The following is a 27555-nucleotide window of genomic DNA, read 5'->3' as shown; positions in this document are numbered from 1 at the left end:
CAGCCCAGAAAGCCGAATGTGTCCTGGGCTGCACCCAAAGTGCGACCAGCTGGGCAAGGGACACAGTTCTGTCCTTTGAGAGTGGAGTAGAAAGAACTCACCTGGAGTGCTCTGTTCAGTTCTGGATTCCACAGCACAGGAAGGACATGAATCTGAGGCCAGAGGAGGCCAGTGTGATGACCAGGGGGCTGGAGAACCTTCCCTGTGAGGACAGGCTGGGAGAGTTGGGTTTGTTCAGCCTGGAGAAAGCCTGATGGGGGGAAAGACCTAGGATCCTTCTAGAACTTAAGGGGCCTACCGAAAAGAGGGAGTGTTGAACTGGATGATCTTTAAGATCTGGTCCACCCTAAACCATTCTATGAGCTTCTCTTGAGCTCTCCCTTTCGCTCCAGCACACCATTTCCCTCTATATAAAAACAACTCCTAGCTCCATCAGTGAGTGCAACCCTCACATCCATCCTAAGATTCCAATAGAGTTCAACAACAAAAACGGTACCTGAAGTGGCTTATGCTATGGATTAGCTTTTGTCCTATTAATATTTTAAAGGCCTTTTTCCACATATATGTAATTCCAACTGCAGGTGAAAAGCTAATTTTCTACTTCAAAATCCAGAAAGAGTAGATTAATGGAAAACCTCACACCTGCATCCATGGTTGCCTTTATCAGAACTGAGGGACAGCAACCAAAGAGTTAACACCAAACAACCTAAACATCACAGAGCAGCAGTTCTGCTACTGAACACCAGCCTCAATGCCACAGGTGTGATGTTAAAACAGAAACATCAGAGCTGCTTCTGTCACTGACCCAATTCCACTGCTCTGGGAAGTCAGAGGCTGAAATTTATTCATCTTCCCGTGTAGGCAGGAAACTGGTTTGTGACTTCCCCTGCAGCAACTCAAGGCTGTAACTCTGCCTTCTTACTTTCCAAACTCTTAACAATCCCGTTAGCACTCCTAAAGGGAATCCTTATTTCTTCTTTGTATTCCAAGCCTCCCAAACGACCCCTGTTCCTCACAGACAACTCCTGTTTGCCCAAAGTAATGAATTGCATTACTCCAAACTGCAATTTTGGGGAAAAAGGCATTGAAAAACCAGGATTCTGTTTTCTCCTCTAGCGCTCAGAATGCTGCCACCCGGTGGGGGCTGAGAAGCTCAAGCCGTCTGCGTTTTGGGAAATTGTGGAATAGTGACAGGATCTGCTGGCAAGCAGATGAAGACAATTTTTCATTTAAAAAAAACCTCACCAAACTCACCACCAACCACCACGGAAGAAAGTGCAACGTGCACTGCAGCTGCAGCACTTCCCATCACAGAAAGGCCCCAAAAGAGGCATTTACTGGCAGTAAAACACAGGCCTTGCCCTAGTGTTTTGTGAGTTTTGTTTGTTTTGAAACATAAAAGTCGATACAAACATCTGTTCTCTTACCCCTAACAAGAAAGGGTTCTAACAATAAACCAATTTTCTACAGTACAACCTTCACAGATATTTCACTGTGAAGTCAGTAATAAATTTAATTTTACTTATAGCATTGTAACTTCCTTAAAACCACCAGTTTAAGCATTTCACCTCCTCTAAGGATTCCCTACATTTTGCATCCTTAGTTTATTTAGTGAATACAGACCTTGTATATAGGTAGTTATTTCTTAATATTTATACCAAAAAAGTTATTTACCTCAAGCTCAGGTAACTCGCCACCTGACACTGACATCTGGCTCGTGACAAGAGATTCAGAAATCTCGTTGTAACTTCTTGCAAATCATCATCTTGACCTTTGGATGAGAACTAGAGCACATACACAAAAGACAAATGCACCACTTTTGCAAGTTTTAATGTTTATTTCCCCAAGACAGCCTAGCCTGCACTCTACTTGGATAAATTTCACAAGCTAGTTTCCGCTGCTTCTAGTTTAAACTTTAACCATGTTTCTGATGACAAGGAATGCTGCAAAAATACTCTAGTCCAACAAAGAGTTATGATCACAAAATAATCTTTATCCATTCTACAGTGTTTCAGAATTACCAGTCGATTTTAAAACACAAGGTAGATATAGATGCTAATGGTGGCTAATCTGGTATGTTTTATTATAGCAAACTGTTGTTCATGCAACACTTGTGCTCAAAGGGGAAGGCACGGCATTTCCTACAATGAGCCACCTTATAAAGAGTTCATTTTGTACAAATTTGTAACGTCACCTTTAATTTAGTGTGCAGAACCTCAAAACTGAGGTATTACTCCAATTATAAAAACACTTGCATCCTTTTTGTGCAAGTTTTAAAAATACAAAGTTTTCTCTCTAAAGTGGCTCAAAATAGATTGTTCATGGCTGCCTACATCTAAGGTAAAAAGAGTCTAAAACAATCGGATTAGGCATATTAAAGGTGTTCAAACCATGACTTGATTTGTACATCTATTCACACCTCTTTTTCGGTCTTTATTCAGCAGTACATATGCACCAAATTTCATTTTTAGAAGTTTCCATATCATTTTCATAGAAAACAAAGTTTGAAAACAAGTAACATTGAAACACAGCACGGTATCCTACCACAACGGAAACATTTGGTTACAGGACTCAACGAAATCTAAAAATGAACTATGCTGTAGATCACCACATGCAAAGGTTGTCATGTTATCTTTGAAAATGAAAAGGATGAGATTTTATTACCACATTTTACTGCTTCCTACTATTATGGCAACTTGTGTACTGCAACACAGTCTACCCGAAGGGAAATGTATGATTTTTTTCATGCAAAAATCTACAAATTAGTTTTGATGATATGGAAAGCTTTTCATAACATCAAACATTCATCTGGTGCAAATGCACAGGGAAGCCTTCCTGAAATTCTGACTTTACAAACAACTAATAAGCCATACAGGAAAGAAATAAAAAATAACTGAAAGAAAAATAAGAGGGGAAAAATAAAAAAAAACAAAAACAAAAAAAGAAACACAGGCTGCAGGAGTAAACCAGAGTCTGCTGCTAAACCGGTCTTTGTGTGTCCAGTGTAAGATAACACTTATGAACTCATTTTGATGATTTACTAGGTTTATTATCAGCCCCCTGAAGGCGAATCAAGCTTGCATGCGTTCACATACAGCATCACAACCATACTCTCGTACACACGCCACTCCAGGACCAGGAGCCTGCTTCAGGACTGAAGAGCCCCGTTTGAAACACAAGCCTGGCTCCACAGCATCGAGTCCAGACATTCATTCCATGTTGTCCATTCACACGGTGCTTCATAGCAAGGCCTGGGCTCATTCTCCTTGGACTTATATGGGCATCCTATTCTCTTATGCTTACAAGGCTTGATGATGATAGCACTGCATTTCCCCCCAATTGCTCTAGTAAGTCATTGTTCCTTCTCAGGCACTGGAGATCTTTGACCTGTAGCCCTTTATCTTTGAACAATCTAAATAAGCATTCAGTGTGAAGTTTTTCATTACATTTTGCCACTCATTCTCACTCGCACCCACTCGCCATCTTGACTTCATTTGGGCTTTTCTGTGATTCCAAATGAAATCTTCACATTTTCTTTCCCGATTTAATGCAGCAGCGGATCCCATGAGCCAAGATTGATGGATCAAACCTTTTTTTTTTTATTCAGTGCTGCATTGTACCTAACTTCCAAAATACCACTCTAAAACTGGAACCCTTCTGCTGGTACATTGGTAGATGAATTGAAACCAAATGTTCCGCCTTGTATTGCTTCAGGAACAAGGCTAGGATCTTCATCAATCTGTAACAGAAAGATCATTATCAGTAGGAATAAAAATGCAAAAGCCTCACTAAAATGGAGCTGGACAATCCTAAAGAGCATCTAACTCTTCCCCTAGTCTACTTCCTCACATCAAGTCTTCCCATTCTACTCCCCAGTTTAGTAAAAGCGCTATAATGACAAACTCATTTAGGCCGACATGTTTTAGCTTGTATTTAGTAGGGAGGCTACCTGGCACCCAACAGTCTCTCTGGTTTGTGCAGTTTTTGGTCCAGCAAATTATCCTGCCAGTCATGCATCCTCCTTGTTGCCAGCTCATAACTGTCACAGTTCTTGAGAGAGCAGTACCATTAAATCAAGTAACAATTAAGCCAAAACTGCAGTTTCAATTTAAGCAGCTGACCTGCAGTACCCACGTTACCAGATGGATGCAGTAATCTGTTCCTGAAAATTCTTAAACCAAGTAGAAAACCTTCTCACTTCATAATAGACTGACGTGATTGTATTTCAATTATACACAATTAACTTTATGATGATTCCTTTGACTTATGTTACAGGTTTAAAATGGAAACAACATTCTTGATCAACACATCCTACCTCCAAATGACTAAAATATTCAAAATAGTTTGTTTCTTGAGAAGCAGAATCTCAGAGAGTCAGTACTCAAGTCAGCAGGGAGCCTTATCAAGTGTGAAACATCAAGCTCAACTACAAGCCAACAGTGAAGAGAACTATTCAAAGCAGTTTTTTTAATCCCTAGAGATGAGCCTTAAATTGGGCATCAGATCTTTAGACACTTCATCATGAATAACGGCAAGAAATGCAACAGGTTCAAATAAGGGCTCACCCTTCTCTGAAAACCCAAATGCCACAGAGCAAGCTCAGAGCCGTCGCCTTTATCTTGAACCATATTTATAAATACAATTACACACACAAGCAGATTGCAGAGCTGTGACACACTTACATCATCTGAAGAGAAGAACTGATCAATGATCTCATATGCCAGTTTGTAGATGTCTTCATTTTCATGATTTTGTAGCTGTTCAATTTTCTCCAGGCCTATAATAAACACAAGAGATAACAGAATTAAAATGCTAACTTCAGGCAAAACAAGCTCCTCCTCCTCTCCTTCAGGCCTCATCATACGAAGTAACTAAAACCAGATCTCAGAATAGAGTGACTACAAATAAGATGCTGTTAGGGTCATTTGGCATGCTCAAAGCATAAGAACTTCTTAGAGGTTTGAGGAAATACATTACAGATTGAGGAATAAATACAAAAAAAAACCAAAAAAACCAAACAGATGAATTCCCACAAACTGCTCTAAGTACACCAGACTGTTAGAAAATGTGCATCTAATAAAGTTCATCTCCATTGTCCAAATTCCTTTACATTGATCATGAACTTAATGAATTTGGAAAAGTATATCCACCTTACAGGCACGGCAAGGTCACTTTTAAAGGTTGCTTAAAACATCTTCCACAACAAAGCCTACAAGATATAAACAAACCATCAGTTTCTGAAAAGAACCAGTATCAAAATATTAATCGAAATACCTCCACACTCTTCTATAAGATTGGCTATGGTTTCCGCTTCATCTTCGGCCATTTTTAATATATTACTTAGTCCATCCAGAACCACTTGCACAACTTGTGCGTCTTTTACTGTCAGCAAGTTGCAAAAGGGAGGAATTACATTTTGTTGAATTAAGTACGCCACCTAAGGGGAGAAAAAAAAAACCAGTTACATCAGAAGCGTGGCAGAAGCAACCAATGCACCACAAGCACCTATACAAGCAAGTTTAATGAAGTCAAAGCACTCGATTACCTAACAAGGCAAGAGTATTCTGTGGCAGTTACTTTTGAAAAGTCTTGTTGTGGAGCACAGAAAAGTTAACATCTATGAATTATGTTATGTATTTTATGTCTAGAACACACGAGTAGTAGATATTGTAAATTTTTTTTTTATTAGACAAGGAGCTTCAAGCTCATCTTTGAGGAATGACACCAACACCCCAACTGTGCCACAAATCCTACTCAATGGCTACTATCGTTAGAATTGTCACACTCTTATCCATCAGAGGAATAAATAAAAAGAAAGATGTCTAATGACCAAGAATCTCATGAGAGCTGGAATGCACTCACTCATAGCTTATAGGCCATCTTAACAGAAGAGCTTCCATCTAAACCTTCATTGACACTCTTAATCTCACATCATTCCAGAAACAACTACTCGAGTTCACTCTTAAATCCCTTGTGGAAAAGGGAAGAGTTACTGAACAAGGGAGGAATACAGACATGGATAATCCCGGCACAGAGGTCATTTAAACCAATTGACTGATGTAGTCTCTCAAATGCACCTGAGAAAGCTAATGAATGCTTTTCTTAAGGTTTGACTTACTTGGTCTTTTCTTCCGCTGATTGTTAAGTTGCTTATTGCCCAAGCAGCTTCCTTCTGAGTACCAAAGTCACCCTAAAAATACAAACAAATAGAAAGAATCATTCCAGTTTTTCTGTTACATATTATTGCAGTAAAAGCTTGTGTCCATTAAACCATTCTGCATGAGTTTACTACCAGTTTTCAGCAAGCAGGGTGGTTAACTAACAAATCCTATAGAAGTTTGAGCCTGCTCACAGAGGGATCATCACTCCCCTCCAAGGATGTTTTTAAATTGATCTTCCAGAGGAAGGGAGATTTGATTGCATCAAGGTAAACAAAAACTGTAGTACTCCACTCTCACACTGCTTATCAACAGTCGTCATATATTACAGTGAGAGATATGGAGTAAGCATCAATTTTAATAAATCACTACAGAGGCAGACACAGTTACAGCATAAAGTTAGTCAACTCAAGTCTGCTTACTAAATTTAAAGAGAAAGGTCTCTAGCTCTTCTCAGTGACCAATAAACCAGCAGTTAATAGAACTATTTGTGAACAGGTGTAACGTTACTTAGAAGAACAGACAATTTTTCAGCCTCTACACTGAAGCATGGCTGAACACATCATAAGACTGGCATCTGTGTCTTCCTTCCAGACTTCAGGAAAGAAAAGAATCAAGTAAGAATAAAGCAAAATGTAGGAAACGTTTGAAAGATAGAAATGTTGCATAGTTCCCATTTGAAAATGTGCTTTTAGCTACCCTTCCTTCTCTCAAGGCAGATCCCTGGGAAGACAACGTAGTTGGGAAGTAATATTTTAAAAGACACTAATACCCAACAATTGAAAAGCAACACAGGTCAATAACTGCGAATATTGAGCAATTCCTTATGTTTCCAGATAATGTCGGGGGGGAAAAGGACAAAGTCCTTAAGCTTTGGCAAAATGTTGGGAACTAACTCAGAGCTGCTCCCACTCAGACCCCTTTGCACTGTGCATGACAGTAAAGGATTCTACCCCCACGCTTTACAGAGTGAGAAAAGGAATTTAAGTGAAGTTTAGAAGGACATGAGAAGGAGCTTCCCCTGGTCTGCTTCCTTTGCAGAATGCATTGGGTATTCACCATCTCACAGCTCTTTGCATAAGAATATCAGCAGTCATGTATTTTACCTTACAACCTATGAAAAATGCTCACGGGTGTAGTTTACCCCCATCCCCAATATTTACTGCATGACGTAAAATATGAAACAAAGGAATCCAATCTGACTTTCCCAAATTACAGAAACAAAACATTAACTCTTTGTTATCAAACCTTATCTAGAAGATGTATTATCATTGGAACAAGGTTTGCATCTATTACTGCCTGAACTTGCTGCTGATTTCCTGCAGTGATGTTAGATAGGAACCACACTGCTTCCTGCAAAATAAAAGGATGGGAGAAATTATTAATTCAGATACTCTTCTGTATAATTTTATTTCTACTCCACCAAGATTCTGATTTTCAGATTTGCAGCTTATACACAAGCCAGTCATGTTTACATTCTAAGTAGGTAGCCCAGACACACAGATAACGGCAGACAGTTTCACCCTAGGAAGTCCACAAGAGTCTTCAGTCTTTCATTGTTACCAAGTTACAACTGAATACTCCTAAATCCACAGATTAAGAAGGAAAAAATATTTGGGGACAAAAAAAAAAATCACGAGGCTACAGAGGAGCCATCGTAATTGATTCCATGACTGAGCATGAATGCAGTTTTCAGCTGATGGCCAGATGAGCTCCAAAATGCGTTACAGCATCATGTTTTCCAGACATGAGTGGTAGAAGACAATGTTACCAGCTTCATATTGTTTCTTCTCTTAGTGCCAAACATCCAGAAAACGCAATACCTATTAAATGCTTGGTTTTTTAAGAACACTGTAAAGTTAATGACCCTTAGAGATTGCTCTGTCCATAAGCTCAGGACCCTCTCCTTCCAGCAAAAACCAACAGCAGGTGCCTAGGAAAGCATGTAAGACATCTTTTCCCCAGGAGGCCCTCAACAGTTGATATATAGTCCTTGGCTTTAGTTCAGCATCTGAATTCTTATATTAAACAATGATTAGAAGCTCCATCCCCTTCATCCCCTCTTTTAAGCGGGAATCCAAACTTCAGTCAAGAAATAACAAGCAGTTTCACATAAAATTCTAAGTATATTCTGAGTATCACTTTTTTTTTTCAATCTTACAGTTGATAAATTTCTCCCTTCACAGAAACCCTCCACCACTCCTCCTTAATTTCCTTACTCCTCTCAACTCATCTGGCATGCCAACGCTTTAGACCTCTAATTTCTCTCAACATGAGGCTGAGAAATTCTCACACTTCATTCACCTGAGTCTCTTGGATCAGATCACAGGATCACTTTCATTAGCGAACCTGTTAGAGATATAGGATGCCTAGGCTTGTCCTGGTGGGCTTGTTTTGGGCTTTAATCATTGGCAATGTTGCAAAGTGGCACCCCAGAAATTAACAACATGCCTCAGATGCACTCCGGAATCAGCACTGCATTATCAGTGCCCCCATTTAAAGCCTCTTTTATACATGCACCTGCACACACATTCTCCACCCCCCACCCCGTCTCATTTGGTTTAAATTCTATTTATCACACACACTCCATTCAGAGAGACATCCAATTATCTCTATTTCATCACTTCCAAGAGAGTCAGTTTAATTAAAGTGACATTTCACGTATTAAGAACTCTTACTTTAAGTCAACAGCCAAAATTAAGATAAAGTTTTAATTTCATAAAAATTCCATTACAAGAATTGGGAAGCAACATTCCTGTCAAGTAAAAGTTTGCAGCTCCTTCGAGATTTTTTACAGATGTTAACTTCAAGAAAAAACTCAGCACCCTGCCTGCTCCTGCCATAAACTGCTATAAGTGCTCAATTACTCAAGTTTCCATCACACTGCATTACATGGAACCCAAAAGCACCAAGCCAAATATACAAAAGTTATCAATTGAGTGAAGTCTCTACAGTTACCTTATTAATTTTTTCTTTGGGATGCGTCAGAAGTGCTGGAAAATGTGAAAGAGCTTCACAATTCAGAACTACTTGTGTCTGTTCATCGGTACCAGTGACAATATTTCCAACAGCTCTCAGCGCAGCAGTCTGAAACAAAACACTTTCTTTAAAGAGAGTTGTTCTTATCAAAGATTTTTATAGTTGAGCACATACTTTCAAACAGTAACAGTTTAAACACCAAAAGCTTTTATGCAAATGCTGTACCACACAGGGAAATGTACTCTTTAAACTTCAACATGAACTACAAAATGAAGCCAGCTACTTTTCTCAAGTATTACATTGCGAGCAACACTCCTTAAAGTTATCCAAACTTACTTGCACTTTAACTTCTTGATGACTGAGGAGAGGAACCAAATGAGGGACTATTCCAGAGTCTATCACCATCTGGATCTGTTCATTGCCAGCATCCGTTAGATATGAGAGTGCCCAGACTGTATCTACCAATATCTAACAGGGAAAACATGCGTTTAATTAGTACAGAAGTACCACAAGTCTTTTAAGAAAGTAAAAGAGAGAACAAATCTCATTGTGAAGCCAGAACTGATGCAATACAGCAAAAACCCATGCTGTTTTACAACCTTCATACATTCCACTCTACAGAAGTCTAAATACAACTGCTTTTCAAACTGTTCAACCTCCAAAGAATACACAGATTAAAAAAAGCAGCTAAACTACTAACTACAGCTCAAATTCTGAAGGATATAATAAAGGCAATTCAACTGTATCTCTCTTCCCATTAATTAGAGGTGGACAATGTAAGATACGGAAGTCTCACCCTTGGAAGGAAGATAAAGCCCTAGCAATTATTAAACTACAGGCATTTGGCACCCTCAAACCTGTGACATATGACATGAAGTAATTCTGTTCTTGACATTCTCCCACAAAATTTAAGCAAAACTTTGATGCTGCACTTAAACTGAATTTCCTGTGTGTGTACACGCATACATGTGTGTATTTGCACACAGGAAAGCCAATTTAAATAGCAGTAAATGTGAACATTTCAAATGAAATTTCAAAAAACCTGAGTGGGCATTGAATCAGCTGACAACTCCTGACCAACTCACAAACAGCCATTTCAGGAAATTCAAATAAGCTTAATTTCACCTATTTAAACAGAGGGCATTAAATATTATAACTACTATACAAACTTTAGTTACTATATTTAAACATATTCCAGTAAAGCACTCCTGCCACTAACTTAGACAACCGAACTACAACTTCACTAGGAACCAAAGAATCAATCTTCAACAATTCTGACTTACACTTGAATTATAAATAGTTCAGCTTTTTACCTAAGTCAAGTCTCACTCATTTCACTTCACTACTAAAATAACCTGAGGTTTGTATTTAACACCTCTGAAGTTACATCTAAAGCGAACACTTTACATGCGCAGCAGACAATTTTTTTAATTTACAGTCACTTTCACTGCAACCTCAAACTCAAATATAGGTTTTTTTGACTAGTGCTTATCTGTAAATGAATGTTCACAGAAATACAACTGAAATTGCATTTTATTTTTATATGTAGAGAAGGTACAAGCGCATGCACTGATACAGAGAAATATCAGGCAAGAATCCCAAGCGGCACTTAAAAATAAGCAGTTAAAGATATCAAAAGAAGTTTGCCATGAGATATCACAGAGTTTTTTTTTATAGAAAAAAAAGTTAATTATGACAAGCTTTATACTTCAGGTAAAAAACTATACAAGAACACAAAACTCTAAGTGGTGTTACTTACATTTACATCTGTGTGGTGAATTAGAACACAGAGAGCTGGAAGGATCTAGGGAGGAAAAGAAGCATCTGAGTTATTTTTAAGGCAGGCAGATACTCAACTTCAGTTTAGTGATACTGAACAGTGAGTAATGCAGTCACCTCCTGAATGGTTTCCATCGGTGGAGGAGGATCTTTGTGACGGCACAAGTTGACCATGACCCAAGTAACATTTCTTAAGAAAGTTATGGGAATAGATGGGCTGATGAAGGACAGCAGTGGTTTCACTACTCCAAGACTAATAACGTAATCTCTACACTGGGGTCCATCACCTGGTTAAGACAAAGAATTATCAAGAGAAAGATTATCGCAGGCCAGTCACACAAAGTCTAACATCTGCATACTTAAAACTTCAGTTCTTTAAATTGTGTGCAATGTTAATGAATAAGGGCCTTGAAAAGATGCATATAAACACGTGTAGAGATATGTATTTCTCTAGATACATAAAACTTAGGCAGCCACAGGTCCAACTAAACTGCTTCATTTGGAACTACTCATTAAAACCAGCTGAATTCTTAACAGAAAAGCATTCCATGATTTACAGGTGATGTACAGGCTGGGGTGGTGGTGGGTAAGAGGGAAGAGGAGGTAGACAATACCAGACCTCTAAGAACAGCTGATAGCCCAATGCATCCCCGCAGATCTCTTCGCGAAGTTTATAATCAATACTAAAACATCCCCAAAGTAGCTCAAAATTGCCTGAAAACAGACATAGCCATCTTCATATTGGAAAGAAACACTTATCACTATCCAGTCGCCTTAAAAGCAGCATCTGACCTGTGCTGCACACAATGTCACCAGCTTCAGGCAAGTACAATACTGTACTTTTTTTTTTGTTTGTTTCTTAGGAAGGACTACGCATTTCTAAATATATCAGATTATAGAAATCCCAGTATGTCAGAGCAAGTATTAGTCCTCAAGCACTACAAACATGGTCAGGGCTGTAAAACACAAAGCCAATGCTTGCACAAGAGGAGGAAAAAAAACCAAATGAAAGATCAAATGTTCACAACATGTCTAGAATTCAACACAATATATGTGAGCTCAGGCAAAAGTTCAGAACTCTGTGTGGAACAGTTTTTATTTTAAATAACCTGCATGTCTGTTTGCCAGCAATTCCTTTTCCTGTACCTGAAAAGCGTGTGGGCCTGTGGTTTGGGGTGCACACCTTTGAAGCCCAATAGAGAAGACTGGAATAAGTTCAGAACAGAGTAATTGCCAGTCTAGCAGCTTCCTTCTGTCTCACAGGTGAACATTGACAAGTTCTAACACAAAACCCTACCAAGTTTACTCATTTAATATCAAAAGGAACTTAGACATTTGGAGGAACACAAACCTATGATATTTCCTAAAGCCCACACGGCTTGCTCACAAACATTTTGATGAGGTGAATGCAGCAGTCTCAGAAAAAGTGGCACAGCATCTGAAAGACAAACAAAACACCATTTACTTGTTAAGAAATAATCTCAAGACAAAACAGCTCACATAATTAGCTCTTAAATAAAATCTCAGTAGTGCACAAGGAATTTTTCTCCTGTTTAAACATTGCTCAAAACTTCAACTTCCCAGATGATAGTGAAATAGAACACAAAGTGGCAGTTCTTCCTTATTGCACTTTCTTATTTCAGAATATTACGAAAGCAACTCTTAAAATAACCTGACAATTAACTTGTTTGTAAGTCTCACAGGTTTACTGATGCTTGTCAGGATTCTAAATTTAGTTATGCTTATTGAGTTCAGAAATTCCACGCTAAATCATCTATCAGAACCAACTGCAAAGCACTGTTAAAGATCAACCTCACCCATTCAAATGTCCACCTTAAAAGTCAGTAGATACAAATGTACATTATTGAATGGCAACGTAGTAAAAGGGAAATACAGGAGTTTAATTTGTTTCAATCTCACTGATTTACAGTATCCTATATCCCCAATCACATCCTTACTAATAGTGAACTATGTGCCCATGGCTAATCCTAGCACAGGCAGAAAGCTGACTACTGAGGGATCTTCTGTATACATTGCCAGCACAGAAGTCCAGGCAATGCCTCAATGCATAACTCCACCTGTGGCTCTACCAAGAGGGAGCCTGTGACACATCTAGAAACTCAATTCTTATTTTTTATCCACAGCACTACGTGCTTGCTTACAGAACTTGCAACTGAGTTTAGTCTGTAAGAAATTCTCATCTACTATAGATCACATTTCAAAACAGGCTGGTATTTTTAGTTACTCATTGTAAAAGATTTTTTGCTACAGAAATAACAGATGACAGATTTCTTATTTCCTACTAAATAGAAGAATTTTTGCAAGGTCTGTATATGCCAGGAGAAAAAAGCATCCTGAGCAAGCATATTAATAAGTACTCTTGGAAACACTGCAAGAAACAAACTGTACTTCCATATGTTATAACCATTAAATTGACCTTAAATTATTTTATTGACTTTTAAAATTATTAAATTTAATAAATTAAATAGTGCATACATACAGACCCAGCTAAATAACAGATCATCACTGAAAGAAATAATTACTATATTTGGCACTCATCTCCAATCCATCGATAAGTAAGGCTTAAGTAAAAAGAGGTGTTCTAGATCTACAGAGGTGTAGGACAGACTAGATGATAGGTTTCCAAAAGAAAACTCAGGATGCAACTGGGAAAAGAAGGAGGAGTATGGGGAAAAAGCAAAGTTTAAAGTATTAGCAGAGACACATACAAGCTACAAAGTTAACAGGCTCTCAACAGTCTGTAAAAGCAAAGGGCAACTGATCTTGCAACCAATACAATCTCAAAACATAAATCCAATTTTAAAAAGAATCCTTTAAACTGAAGGCACCTGCCTTAAATTCCTTCACATTTGCAATGTAGAATTAGCTTATTTTGCCAGTTAAAGATTTATGAAACACACCCAGCCATTTAAATGAGAAGATGGTGCTAAGAACTTTCTTGGTAACACTTTTTTTTTTTTTTACACAAAATATAAAGCAAATAATACACAGTTTGTGAGAATCCCATAACTGCCTAGCACTAACAACAAAAAAGAAAATCTTCTCTGAACACTGAAGTGAAACAGTAAGTCTGGGAAGATATTTAAGAGACATTTACATTTTAACATTCAATTACCACCATGGATCTTAGAAACTGTATTTATTACATTGAATAAAAGTTCCAAGTAGTTCTAAAATAAGTTAACTCATGAGAGCTGTGGTGGTGGAAAACAGAAAAGATCAAGCACAGTTCTATCTTTTTCCATTTTTGGAAGCAAGTTTAATGGTATCAGCAGCATCCACTGTAACACAACACTGATTCCAACCCTTAAAGCTACTGGTATCTCATGTAACAATTTTTGTGCATTGTTTCCTTAAATTTTAGGCAAAAATCTGTTTTACTGTACATTTCATTCTTCCATGTGTCTCAAGAAGTGCTGCTGTTTTATTCATTCAACTTAAAAAGCCTGCAGACAATTCCACTTAGAACTGCTTTAGCAACAGAAGTACTGATTTGACTTCAGACGTGGTTACAGTACTGAAGAAAGTTCATTTTGCTTGGCAATTCAGATTCCAAACCAATTTCTTTCCATGCTTCAGATTCCTCAAAACAAAGGACCATGTTGTTTCAACTTGATTTTGGAAGAGAGTTTGATGTCAAGCACCCTCTGGACTTGCTCCACACCTCTTCCTCCCTCTTTGCAATAAGATTCTCTCTCCATGGGAGTTAGTTTGTAAGGTTTTTGTTTGGTTTTGTTTCAGGTGTTTTTGTTGTGCTTGGTTTTCTTCTTTAAGTTTGAAAACTGGAAACCAGCAGATATGAACCTGCTAAAACGGTGTGAGTTTCCAGAAGAGATTACTCACCATTAGGAAACCCAACTGAATTTACAATCTGAGAAAATGAAGAAGAAAAGCAGGTGTGCGCTTCAACTGACGCTGCTTGCCAGAGAAGAGGTAGAGCATCTGGCAGGAGACTTCATGGGCAGGTCCTTCAGCGACGTGCCTGTGATTGACAACTCAATTTCAACCATCCCGGCTATCGCATGAAAGGACCAACCCTAACATGTGGATTGGTGAACATGCTTGAGGTAGAGAGGAACAGGAGTGTGGATGCTCTTTACAGTATCATTCAGATGATCTTATTCTTGTGGAAGCTACAGTGCGTGCTCTAGCAATGATCAAACACTGTCGGACTTACTAGATTGAACTACAGCCTGTGTTTGTTCAGAGGTTCCAGAAGCAATGTTTGTCAAGGCCCATGCAGCTTCAAATTGTAAAGAAGGACTGCAAAGTAAGGAGAAAAAAAAAAAAGAAAGACTGTAACATGAGTTTTCAAATAAGATGCCATAGGCACATTAGCTAAATATTGAGAATTCTTGCAACAATTAAACACTGAGTTTTAGAAATACTCACTTGTCATCTCTTTCAAGACAGTGCACTAAAATAGGTAATATTCCTGACTTTATTAGATCGTCAATTGGTGGATTGCGATCACTGGAAAGCAGCTTTCTGTTTAAGAAAAGGAGAAAACACAAGACTTAACAGACAAATTACAGAATGAAAAGTCATGACTGGAAAGGATCCCTGCAGGTTTAGTTCAACCTTCTGCTCAAAGTGCAATTATTGCTAACATCAGATCAGGTCAGTAACAGCCTCCTGCAGGTGAGTTTCAGAAGCCTCCAAGCATGGAGTTCCAACAACATCCCTGGACAGGCTGTTCCAGTGCTGGACTACCTCCTGAGCTGAGAAGTTTTTCCCCCCCAGTGTATGTCTCATACTCTCAAAGACCATGCAAGATTTGTTTTCCCCACTGTAAGTGAAAAATAAATTTCCAAAATTGAAATTACTGAAATATTGGAAAACCAAAGTCATTACATTCATTGCCCATTTCAGTTGCTGTGTTTTCTCTGACTGCTTTTGACATTTATTACCAGTCAGTAAAATAAAGATCACCAGAGTTATTCAGTTACACCCTCCTGCAGCTTCTTCCTCCTCCACCCAATATGTGAGATAAACAGATCCGGGCTGCTTTGAGGGGAAAGGCAGATACAATATCAGAAAGTAAGGATTCAAAATAACGTAAACTGCACTGCTTTAATTTTAAATTGATTTTAAATTTTAAAAAATAGTAGTAAGAAATCAACATGGATATTCCCATTTAATTTTAAGTCAGGCTTAATTCTGTGTATTTCAGTCTAACCTGGTTTAGATCAGCTATAGTAAATAGTGTGTTTTACATGAGGCTACCTTAAGCTGACAAACCTCTTCAATAAAGGCAAGTTGACCAATGGAAATGGGCACAGAAACTGTTCTTGCACCTATCAAATACATTCATCTCCCAAAGTCAAAGTGACTTCCAGTTCACACAACTTCTCTTTGATCTGGATGTCCTTCCTTGCACCAGAATCAACCCCCTCAACCAGAGGGGCTAAACCAATACAAAGTTATAGCTTTCTGCTACAACAAAAGCACACCCAGTAGTTCACGGAACAGCAGTTAAATAATAAATCTAAGCAAGAAAAGTTCATAAGAGTATTTTAGGATTACTTATTCAATACATACAACTACACAGTATTCCTCCTCTTAAAGCAAAAAGTGGTTTTAGTGGCCTAATACATGACAGAATGAGAAAGGATTATGCCAGTTCTTTCTGTATTTAAAGCTAAGGACTTTATAGTCCTGCTGATTATATATTTTTCCCTACTTGTGAGAAGCATCAAGTATTGCAGTAAGATAAAACCCAGTACTTATTTTACATAATAAAAATCCTGACTACATCAAAGATTCAGGTATTTTGATCTGTTTGGTGAAGTTCTATTTATCAAGCTTACTTTTTTTGAAATCAATGACATACTTGTTCTAGCTAATCTAGAACACATTTTCTGAATTTAAGAGCATGATAGAGTAAGAATCAAAATAGTATATTTGATAAAAGTGTGTTCTTACCTTGCAGCCTGCACAGCACTCAACTGTATGCCCTGGTTGTCACTTGAAGCATTCTGAAATAAAAGAGACTTTAGACTTTTCACGTATTTGTCACAATTGCACGAAGAATTAAATCAAACAAATTTATTTTTTACCTGTACGATTGCTTCCAAAGAAGTGTTTTGCTAGAAAACAGAAGAGAGAAAAGTAATTAGAAATTACAAATGTCTTTTAAGTACATAAAAAGACAACATGCTTGAGTTAGTTCTTACCACTCTGAAGTCACCATCTATATCAGAATCTTCACAGATGTCTTCATGGGGAACATTCCTCCTCTTTAGAAGATGCTCATCCCTTTTGTTCTTTAGAGAGAAAAATGATGCAATACCTTTAAAATTTTGAGTTAGGGTATGTGGGAAGTGTTAAGAAGGGAATAGAATTTTCCATTTTAAGCAACCATCATAAACATGCTTTTACCAATACCGTTCATTTCCAACATCCAAAAAGCTGGAAAGGGCTGCACAGAGAAGCTCATTTTGGAAATAATTTCTTCCTAGAAAAACCCCTCCACTCAACTCTGTCTACAGCAGTAACTACTTTTGCTGGAAGTTTCATGGACACACCATCAAGATCAACACTACAACCTATTTGCCATTATCTGTAACAAGACAAGGAAATCCCCAAAGACTAGTTTTACAGTCATCCCAGAAGTAAAATAATTCAAGTCACGATTACGTTTCTCAAGAGCTAGTCTTCCAATAACTCCAACTTCTCTTCATGGACTTCCACCTAACTGTGTGTTTAACTACTGTCAGAGAAAGAAAAGAGCTTTCTGTCTATAGATTAGCAGGAGTTTTAAAATTAAACACCTAGCTGGAGAAGCAAGAATTATTCCCTTTTTCAGGACAAAAATTATGGAACTTCTAGTACCAAGCATAATAGCTTTAGAACTTCCTTCTAAACCGATGTACCTTGTCACAATTAGAAAAGACAAACAGTTTAACAATGGTGTTCTTGGTGGACTACAGAAAGAACAATGGCACCTGTTTTTTTTAAGCCTTTAAAAAAAAACCTCTAACATTTTACTGAAAATACCAGTAGAGCCAGATCCCATTTGATAAGAATACTAGGTCATCTCACCTTTCTCAACTCCACAACAACTTCATTTCTTTGTCTTCTCATAGTCTGAAAATAATCAAGATCAAATACGTTAAGTTCTGAATCTAAAGCAATTTAAAAGGTTGTTGCACAAGTAATTTAAAGTTCGTGCACTTTAAACAGTACTTGTACATGCAAGATTTAATTTTCATTATAAAAGCAGAAAACCAACTGGGAACTAATATACCTATATTATTTCTGCCTGTGTTATTTCATAGTAAAACAGTCTCCTAGGTCTTCATGTTGAAGAAAAATGGGTATACAGAATCAGGGACTAAATAAGTGTCTTTTAACAAATGGCGATGTTGAAAGGAGTTGTGCATAGAGCAGCACCACCAGAAACATTCTAAACACCTGGGAAAACTAACAGAAACCATAAGTTTGCCCAGCATTTATAACCTTTTCTTAAGTTTTTTTAACGCAACCACAGAGCACGAGCCAAAACCGTAGTGACAGCCAGAATTGCCACTTTTATGAAAAGGCATATTGGTAAACCTGAAAACAGTAAAATATAAGTTAAGCACAACTACCCATCTATACAATTAGGCACAATCCATTACCAACCACCAACCGTCACTGTACAGCTACACAGGAAAACAGAGGCTGAAGTTCAGCCTATGTGTGTGTTCTTCACCTAAACAAAGCGCAACTGATAGAGCAAAAAGTATTTCAATAACCTAATTCTTCAGAATACATAGATCTGGGCCACACCTGGCTCTTTCCGAATGGTCCCAGACAAGCATAACACCGTACACGTACACGCCCTGCCAGACACAAAGAGGGGGAGGAAGTCCTACAGGAACTCTCACCCACTCAAACCTCCACAATGCTACTTGCACACCTACATAAATTCACAGACGTCATATTTCTGATATGCACACCTCTCTGTTACTGTACAAAACAGTACTAGCTCTGTGCCTTGTGGAATAGCATCACAAATAAGTTCAAATTAAGAAACCTAGCAAGCAAAGTTGATTTATAAATGAGAACCACAAAAACCTAGAGGCTGTAAGGGCAATTTTTTTTGGTCATTTCCTTTACAGCTCCCATTGAGAGTATTCAGAAAAAAAGTAATTGTAAATACAAATAAATTAGTTTACTACTGCTTGTGTTACTACAGTGCAAAGTGAAAATGGGGGGGGTGGAAATCAGTCTATAGTTATTTTATTCTACACTTTGAACTTTACAGTGAATCAGAACAGCTAAGTTAAAAACAAATGCATTTTTATCATAACTTAAACATTCACAAGCCCAGAGAAAGCTTGAAATTCCAGGCCATGAGGGACTGCATTAACACAGACTACAAGGAAAAGGAACAGCTAAGAGAGAGCTTCTCAACAGCAATGAAGGAGCTCTGAAGATAAGGATTAAAAGCTTGACTTACAGGAGCGTAATTATTTTTATCAAAAGGAATTTGTTCATCAGAATCATATTTCCAGCTCTGAGCTAGACAGTTTACCTTCTCAAAGAAAGGAGTTTCAAGAGAAAGAAAAGGGCAGGAAAGGATGCCAGTGGAAAAGCAATGGTTCTCCACTGCTTTGGAGGTAGAACTCCTCAATGCTTGAGGACCCAAAATGCCATTCATCATGAGAAAAATCGGCAGAGCAGGGCAAAACCCCAACACTGTCACACAATGATAGCTCCCCACTATATAAAACCAATGTATACAAGCATACCCAATGCAGCTGCAGCACCTGGAGCAACAAGATAAGAGCTGTAATGAGCCAGTACAAACTGTCCAACACTAAAAAGCACCAAAGCAAGCTTCAGGAAAGACATTCCTCCTAAGAATGTTAATTCAATATGTCAATCTAACTTAAAATTAATAACTGAGTCTCATGAAGCTTAGACTCATGGTTTTTTCAGTTTTCAACCTATAAAACGTATTGTCTGCTACTCAAGGTCAACAGTTAAAACTGAACATTCCAAGCACGCAAACAAACTTTATTTCAGTGCTACAGACTTCCTCTCTACAGGTAGATAGGCTTTTCAAATACTTCTTAGAATTGTTCAAGTGAGTCTCAAAGGTGCAGTCTCTAAAGAGAGGGGAAAATTATTCTTAACTAATAATTTTTAATTAACACTTTTCTGGCCCAACAAGTATTCTCTGAATTAATGTAATACCAGTCTTAAATACGTGAATGAACCTTTAATGTTTCGTAGTAGCTCCACCTCAAGTGTCTGTACTGACAGAAAATGAAGAAAACTTGAAAAGAGATAAGTTTCTCCAACCGCTCTCTCCCACACGTGCATTTGTTAACGATCTGATCACAGACCGCTGGCGTCACTGCCTGGCAGCTCATGCTCAGATCTCCAAAGGGCACATCCTGTCAGTGCTGGAGAGCCAAGTCTCCCGCTGCAGCTGCACATGTTGCAGGATGGTCACAACTTCAGGTTGGCACTATGACACTTGAGCCCAGAAAAGTGCTGGCTGCAATTCACCAGAGAAGCCACGCATCCCATCTGAACAATGAATGGAAAGTCTGAACAACAGAGTCAAAGGCAAGATACTCCCAGTTTCTCTATGCCTAAAGTGCTGCTGCCTTCCTGGAGAAGTGGAAGCTGATACACTACTGGATACGACCGACCACTTAAAGGCTTTGGAAATATGCAGCAGCTTTACAACTGACGTATCTACTATAGGTTCTTTCTCCCAGGTTTTCAGTGTAGTTTCTCTGAAAGTCTACTAACCTGGCAAAATCAAGAAAAAAAATAAAATGAGGAAAATATCTGATAAGAACGCAGAAATGTACCCATCCCCTGATGATCTTGGAAGACTTAATTAACACCTTCCTGACACACAAGTGTTACTGCAACCTGACAAAACAAATGTACCTATAGGAAAAGCAGATTGCAAGAAGGATTATTCTTGCCAGACTTCAATAATGATACTACTGGTCACAAAAAAGCTGTTGCTAACCAAGAGCAAGACCCAATGTACATTTTCAAGGAGAAGACCATGGAACTGCTCAAACACCAGCTGTAAAGGGATATTAAAAAGTAATAGTTGCAATTACTAGTGATCCCCAAAGGAAATGTATTCCCACTCAGGTGATAACATACCTTCAGGTCAAACACACATATGCATGGTGATAGATACAGCGAGAGATGAGTGGGACCAAAACAAATACTCCATGAAAAAAGCCTCAGACATGTCACTTAAACAACTCTTGATTTGAAAAATCCTATATGCAGTTGATCAGGCTCAAAAAAATCCTGAAACACCATCAACACAACAGGAAGAACACTGTCCCTTCAGACAAAAGCTGACAGGCCCTTGATTTTAATTCCTGCATGCTTCTGAAGAGGACCTGCATACTTTGGACTCGGAAGCCTCCCCACGACTGACAAGTAACTAATCAAGTCACTCTTAAGAACAATCTACCAAAATAGGGCTCCACTAAAATAATTTTCTGTGTAAACAGTAGCTGGTTAGCAAACTACTTATTACTGGTCAACCTGCCACTGCTCCTCCTCCTAGGAAGAGAAAATGCACAATAAATAAGAAACGAAGTGAGGTCTGTCAAGGAGTTTCACAGCATCATCACCCCAGCCTAGAAAATGAATAAGTTTGGAGAAACTAAAACAATAAACAGACTCAAACCCCAACTTGTGCTGTCTTTGAGAAAATAGCTCAAAGGGCAGAAACACGGGTATAATGGTTTCTTGGAAGATGGCATTGTAAAGCTAGAGTCTCACTCCCATTCTGTAGAAGATTTGACTTGATAGCTAATCTCCTCTGAATCAGTTCTCAGTTTGCATTAACACAACTGCAAGTAGGAAATCAAGCTCAACTTAAAGGTTTCTAGAAACAGAATTCAGAATGGTCTTTGGAAAGTGCTCCAATTTAAAAACATGTACCACTTCAGTACAAATTCGTTTGGCTCTTTCAGTCATTGGATCCTGTTCTTTGTTTGCTACATCGAAAATCAAATGATCAGATCTATTTCTGTCTGCCTGTGACTGCTACCCCTGCATCCTCCTTTTTTTCCAATTATATTTAGCTTAAGTTTGATCATAAGGGCTATTTTCTGACCATTAGTCATTACTGAGCCCTTCAGCTTATCATTAAAATCTTGTGTTAGCTGATGCCTGCAGGATTCCGATACACACTAGTCTTTTTCACACCACCACAGAAGAGATGTTTTATGGCCTGCACTCAGGAACAGCTCAGATCTGTTAGGCCTTTCCAAGTGCACTAGTGCATCTCCAGAGCTCATGCTCAGCTGGTGTATCCTGACCCTTCTGCTGCTGCTCTGAGTCACTGCTGCCCAGACCCCACCAGGCACATAGCCTGTCTTTACTGTTTTGTGGGGTGGGTTTTTTTGCTTTTGTGAAATATTTTACTCAAGTAGCCCTGTTTATGCATCAGCAACAGGAAGGCTTGACAGCATGCAAATAATGGTAGAGCTTCTCTCGCTCATTCCAGTGAATGGTTTTCGAAGACACTTTGTTTCTAGTGTGAAACTACTAGGGCAACAGTTACTTTGAAACAGAGTTGCTCAGTCATCTTTCCTTCCTAGAAAGTTACTACTCTACACCACCACTAGTGAGGTCTGTGGTTCAAAAGACAAGTTAAAATAATGGGAGTGGGCTGTGCAGGCAGAAACAGATACTATTTGCCTTCAAAACCTTTGGTGAACTGCGTGGCACTTTCACTTTTTAATTTTTGCCCTTTTTATTTTTCCAAACAGGACTTTCCATGGCCCTGTGCACAAACTGCTTACTCACTATCCTGCTACTCAGAAAGAGCCCTGTCTGCAGGCCACACCTGGAGACCAGTCCGACACCCAAACCAGCCCAGGCAGTGACCACAGCAATGACTAAGAAACTGTCTTGTACAAAAGGCACTGAAGTACAACAGAAGCCAAGAACCTCTCAGAGATACACGTGAGTTCAAATCTGGATCTGGTAAAAATCTATACTCTTCACAGTCAGTTGGAGTGATCTAGACTTTCCTCTATGCATTATTCCTCTCCTTTGCTAATTCTGGCTCATTTGCAGACTGCAGCAGTGAAGTCAACTCTCAAGACCACTGATATAAGTGCTACGGGATTTTAAAGCCAACACAACCTCTACAGGGTAACACAAGAAAACACATATCAGCAGCTATTTCCCCTTCAGAATTACAATGGGACTTTCTGTTACAAATGGCACATGCTGTCATTCCAGTTTTTCCTGGAGAAGTTGTGCATGCCAAATAAAATGCCTTATACAAACACATATCTCCATATGATTTTTAAATGACAAACTGTATAAGCTTCAGCACAGAATTACAAGTGAGCTTAAAGGAACCTATTTTTAACTGACTCTGAGTGAATTCCCCCTCTCCTGCAGTTCCTCCATACCTGAATACCAAACAAATTATTATGTGTGGGATACAGAAAAGGTTGCAAAACTTCTACCTACCTGGGATTGCCAGTACATCTCCCAACCTTACCGTTCCTTAAATCCCCTGAAACTTTGTTGCTGTTCTCAAATATATTGTTAGCATCACAATTTCAGGGAACAATACTGCCCACTCTTCAGATCAGCAATGTCAAAATTTTAAAACATCTAGATTCAATGGCTGCTCCAAAATTAGTTTTGAAATACCCAGCATTACAATACTATCATCATTTTTCACCGCGTATCTCTAAATTACAGAGCAGAAATATCTATTTGACACATCTCCTGCACGGGCACTATTAAAGCAAATCTTAATCTCTCGCCCAACCACACAGGCAAGTCAGGGAAGGAAAAGGCAGCAGAAACTCAGTTTCTTCCACTATTTCCAGAGAAGATCCAGCATTCAATTCCAAGATCTGCAGTACTACAATTAAAAATCAATGTTGGAAAGAAAATTGGGTATTACCACAGCCATACTCACAATAAACAGAAAAAAACAGCTCATCCTTTCTTATTTAAGAAAGAAAAGCCCAAGTAAGTAAGGCCTGTTCCTCACTGAAAACACAAGACCAAAAAAGTCACCTTAACTAGCTTCCCTAGTTAACAAACATTTGCATAATTTTGTATAGGAGTCCAGATAAACACTTGTTTAAGTAAGATATTGAGTGTGGATGTTAAAAAGAGCGTGACCACTTCTGCAGTTCTGTAAGGCTATCTCCTTTTTCTGCTGAAACAATACAAGTGATCTCCCCCCCTTGTAACAACTCCTAAATCTTGGAAGGCCTTAACAGAATGCTGCACACCTTAAGACTAGAAATCTTAAGCATTGTAGAGGTACTGCCTTAATATTAGCTACAATTTATTACTCTCACACCACAAACTCTTCCAATATTAAAAAGTTTTTTATGGTCTGCATTCCTTTGAGCACTATCATAAATTAGAAAAAAGGACAGAGAAGTATTTTATATTTCTGGTCACAATGAATCTCTCTATTCCCACTGCTGTCACCAATCTGTCATCTTAAAAGACACAGCAGCAATTATTTACAACAGATCATGTCCATGCATGCATGTTTACTCAATACTGCAGCATATGAAGGAATTTTGCTAATCATCTTATGTAAAGCAGGTGTATGTGTGGTTTGGCTTTTTTTTTCTTCCTTTTTTCAAGACCAGAATTTGTATTTTTAGAGGCACAGTGATATGGATTGGAAAATGAAAGTCCAACTTTAACTTGTTCAGGACCCCAAAAGCTAAGCATAGGCTTAGCACTTTAGGAGACAAAATGCAAGCAATTCCTTGTCTTTTACAAGAGACACAACGTCCTGTGAAGATGCAAAACCTGGAAGGTAAACACAATGTGACAGCAACTGCCAGCAATATTACCTGTCCATGGACCAAACTGAGCAGGTATGCACCATTTTTAAACAGTTTGTAAATCACAGCACAGCAAGACTTCACAGCCTCTGGAAATATCTATTAATCAGGGATTCACCAAAACTAGTGATTTGTTATTTGCCTGTTGATGGCAAATGGAAGTACATTGTCACAAAAAGAAAAAAGGTCACTGCTTTGTACAAGAAACCAATGGCTGAATGTACAATTTCAGCAGAGAAAAAAAGGGGAGGAGTTGAGGCAAGATGAGGGAAACAGATAAAGATCAGATGTTGGCTTCTTTTTTGAAGTACATAGACATCTTTCTGCTAAAAGCAGACCAGGAATACAGGTGTTACCAATAGAAGCCTCATTAGCAACTGTCACTACCACAAGATACTTGGCTATGAGTGGACACTACCAACATCTCTCTCACTAATGAAAAACGTGAGGCATAAGCAGTTAATAGGGAAGCACGATGGCCATAAGCCTGAGCCATTGTATGAAAGATAGCCATCCATGGTAGTTATTTTAGGTACTGAGCGTATGTTCCAGGATTTGTTGGATAGATGTCAATATCTAAAATTTAACATGGCCTAGCACCGGTTTTCACACTGTGTAGAGGCCACTTAAGCGCATCAGCAAATTCAGAAAATACTGAAGAGATCACCTGCTTCCCGATAAACCCACATGTTCTTTTTACTTACACTTGCCCATCTGGAACCTTTCCTGCTTCAGCTGACTTACCTTAAAACTCAGTATGCAGGCACCCAGAAAGAGAAAACTGAGATGAATTCCAACCAGTATTTTCCCATTAATTTCATTTTTTGACTATGTTGGTATCTGCTTTACCGTGTACCTTCCTAAAGATGCCTTTTATTGTACAGCTGTCTATTTAATGATAACAAAACAGTGTACACTAAACCAAATTGACATCTAAGGCAAGTAATTACTAACAAAGTTAACAACCCTGTCAGTAAACAGAGCAATCACTAAAGTAATTATTCCCACTTCCAACATTTTTAGTATTACCAAACTTTTTACGTAACTGAATAATAAACTGTTTTATCAAAGTATTTGGGCAAGTTAAAAATTATGGGGTTACTGACTTCTGAATTACCCAAATGGAAAACTCTGCAGATGTTTTAATGAATGACAGCAATATAAACGCATCTTTTACTTTAGAAATACTGTACAATTGTCTTCATATGAAAGATTAGAATGTTACGGCATTCAGAGGGACACATACCAAGGCTAGTGAAAAACAGAAATGGCCTAAGCCCATTTCTTGATCATATCCCTCTATGGACAGCATTACGTGCACAGATTCACCCTGTCAGTCCTCCTGGCGTCTATGAGTGAGGATCGATACCCGATTTTAAACTGGGAATATTTACTAAGGAAATCCGAAGTTAACAATCTTTTCTGCTGAAGCACCTTCACAGTTCAGACAATGCATGCAGCAGTCCAGTCACCAAAAAGTTTAGAGGCTCTATATAACAAGCCACAGCTGTTCCCACCTCAACTTACTGAACAGTAAAAAGGTACCCTTTGCCCTGCTTTTAAAAAACAAAAATGGGTTTGTTTAGTACTGATCTTTACTATAAAGCAGAGGCACTTGTTCACGTATCCCCTCGAGCGTTTTACAGAGCCATAGCAGAACACCCCGTCGGGCTTTCCCGGGTGCTCCACGCCAGAGGGGTTACTGAGCACCACGAGGGGCTCCTGAGCGCCAGCGCCTCGAAAGGGTCGGGGGGTCCTGAGCGCCCAGAAAAAGAGGGGGAGGTGGGGGGGGTCCCAGGCTCATAGATAAAAGGGGGTGGGGTCCCGAGTACCTAGAAAGAAAAAAAAGGGGGGGGGGGTGCGAGTGCCTGGAAAAAAAGGAGAATGTGTTCCAGAGCGCCTGGAAAAAAAAAAAAGGGGGGTGTGGGGGGAGAGCCAAGGACCTGGAAATGGCGGAGGGGGGGAGGAAGAGGGGTCCCGAGCACCTGGAAAAGGGGGGAAAGGAGAGGGGTCACGAGCACCTGGAAGAAGAGGAAGGGGAGGAAGGTGGGGGCCGTGTACCCTTATCGCCTGAAAAAGGGAGGGGGTGCGGTGGGACGGTCCTTAGCGCCGGGAAGGATGAGGGCAGAACCCCAGAGAACCACCGCGGCGGGCGCCGGCCCCCGGGGGAAGCGGCCCCTCCACCCGGCGGGCGCCTGGGCCGCCCCACACGCCGGGGCCGTCGCCTCCCGGGGCGGCGGGGCCTGAGGGACCCCGTGGCCGGGCCGCGCGCTGCCCCTGAACGGCGGCGCTGCCGCCTCTGCGCGGCGCCCAACGGCCCCGCGGCGCGGCCTCCCCTCCCCTCCCTCCCCTCCCCTTTCCTCTCCCCTCCCGGCAGCGCAGGCCGCGGCCCCGGCGCGGGCCCCTGCCCGGCGGATTAAGGAAAGACGCCACACGGCGGGGCGGCCCCTGAGCCGCCAGCGCCGACCGGGCCCGCTCGTTACCTCCAGGTCGCGGCCTTTGTTCTTGAAGTTCTTGAGGCGCTGGTTGTCCAGTTTCTCGTTGTCGGCCATGGCGGGAGTCGGGGGGGAGGGTGGGGGGGGGAGCGCTGCTGCTGCTCCTCCGCCTCCTCCTCCTCCTCCCGGGGCCGTGCCCCTGCCAAGCCCGCCGGGGGAGCCCTTCCTGGCGCCGCTCACACCCCGAGAGGCGCTGGGCGAGGAGACGAGGCGAGGAGAAGCCACGCGAGGCCTGGGCGCTAAGGGCGGCGCTGCCCGGTGCCCCCGGAGCGAGGAGCCGCGCGGGCGGGGGCGGGG

The 27555-nt window shown here is 39.9% G+C and overlaps 1 protein-coding gene, 1 long non-coding RNA gene and 1 other non-coding gene across 3 annotated transcripts; all 3 read right to left on the bottom strand.

The window, feature by feature from the left end:
* Positions 1-1817: 1817 nt before the first annotated feature.
* KPNA4 (karyopherin subunit alpha 4) lies at positions 1818-27555 on the bottom strand. Its single transcript, XM_069865138.1, has 17 exons — positions 27247-27555; positions 17982-18026; positions 17114-17203; positions 16997-17026; positions 16863-16915; positions 15330-15425; positions 15115-15200; positions 12268-12354; positions 11034-11203; positions 10897-10941; positions 9474-9605; positions 9117-9245; positions 7407-7511; positions 6119-6190; positions 5275-5437; positions 4683-4777; positions 1818-3739 (listed from the first exon to the last, which is right to left on the bottom strand). The coding sequence occupies exons 1-17, from the start codon at positions 27313-27315 to the stop codon at positions 3641-3643; spliced, it is 1566 nt and encodes a 521-aa protein (XP_069721239.1). The 5' UTR covers positions 27316-27555; the 3' UTR covers positions 1818-3640.
* Positions 8472-8787, bottom strand: LOC138724976 (small Cajal body-specific RNA 7). Its single transcript, XR_011338158.1, has one exon. It is a non-coding gene; the product is annotated as a small Cajal body-specific RNA 7 (non-coding RNA).
* Positions 13338-14773, bottom strand: LOC138724832 (uncharacterized). Its single transcript, XR_011338114.1, has 2 exons — positions 13925-14773; positions 13338-13870 (listed from the first exon to the last, which is right to left on the bottom strand). It is a non-coding gene; the product is annotated as an uncharacterized lncRNA (long non-coding RNA).

Source organism: Phaenicophaeus curvirostris, chromosome 10 (assembly GCF_032191515.1).
Source record: "Phaenicophaeus curvirostris isolate KB17595 chromosome 10, BPBGC_Pcur_1.0, whole genome shotgun sequence".
Taxonomy (NCBI): domain Eukaryota; kingdom Metazoa; phylum Chordata; class Aves; order Cuculiformes; family Cuculidae; genus Phaenicophaeus; species Phaenicophaeus curvirostris.
This window is presented reverse-complemented; position numbering and strand designations above follow the sequence as displayed.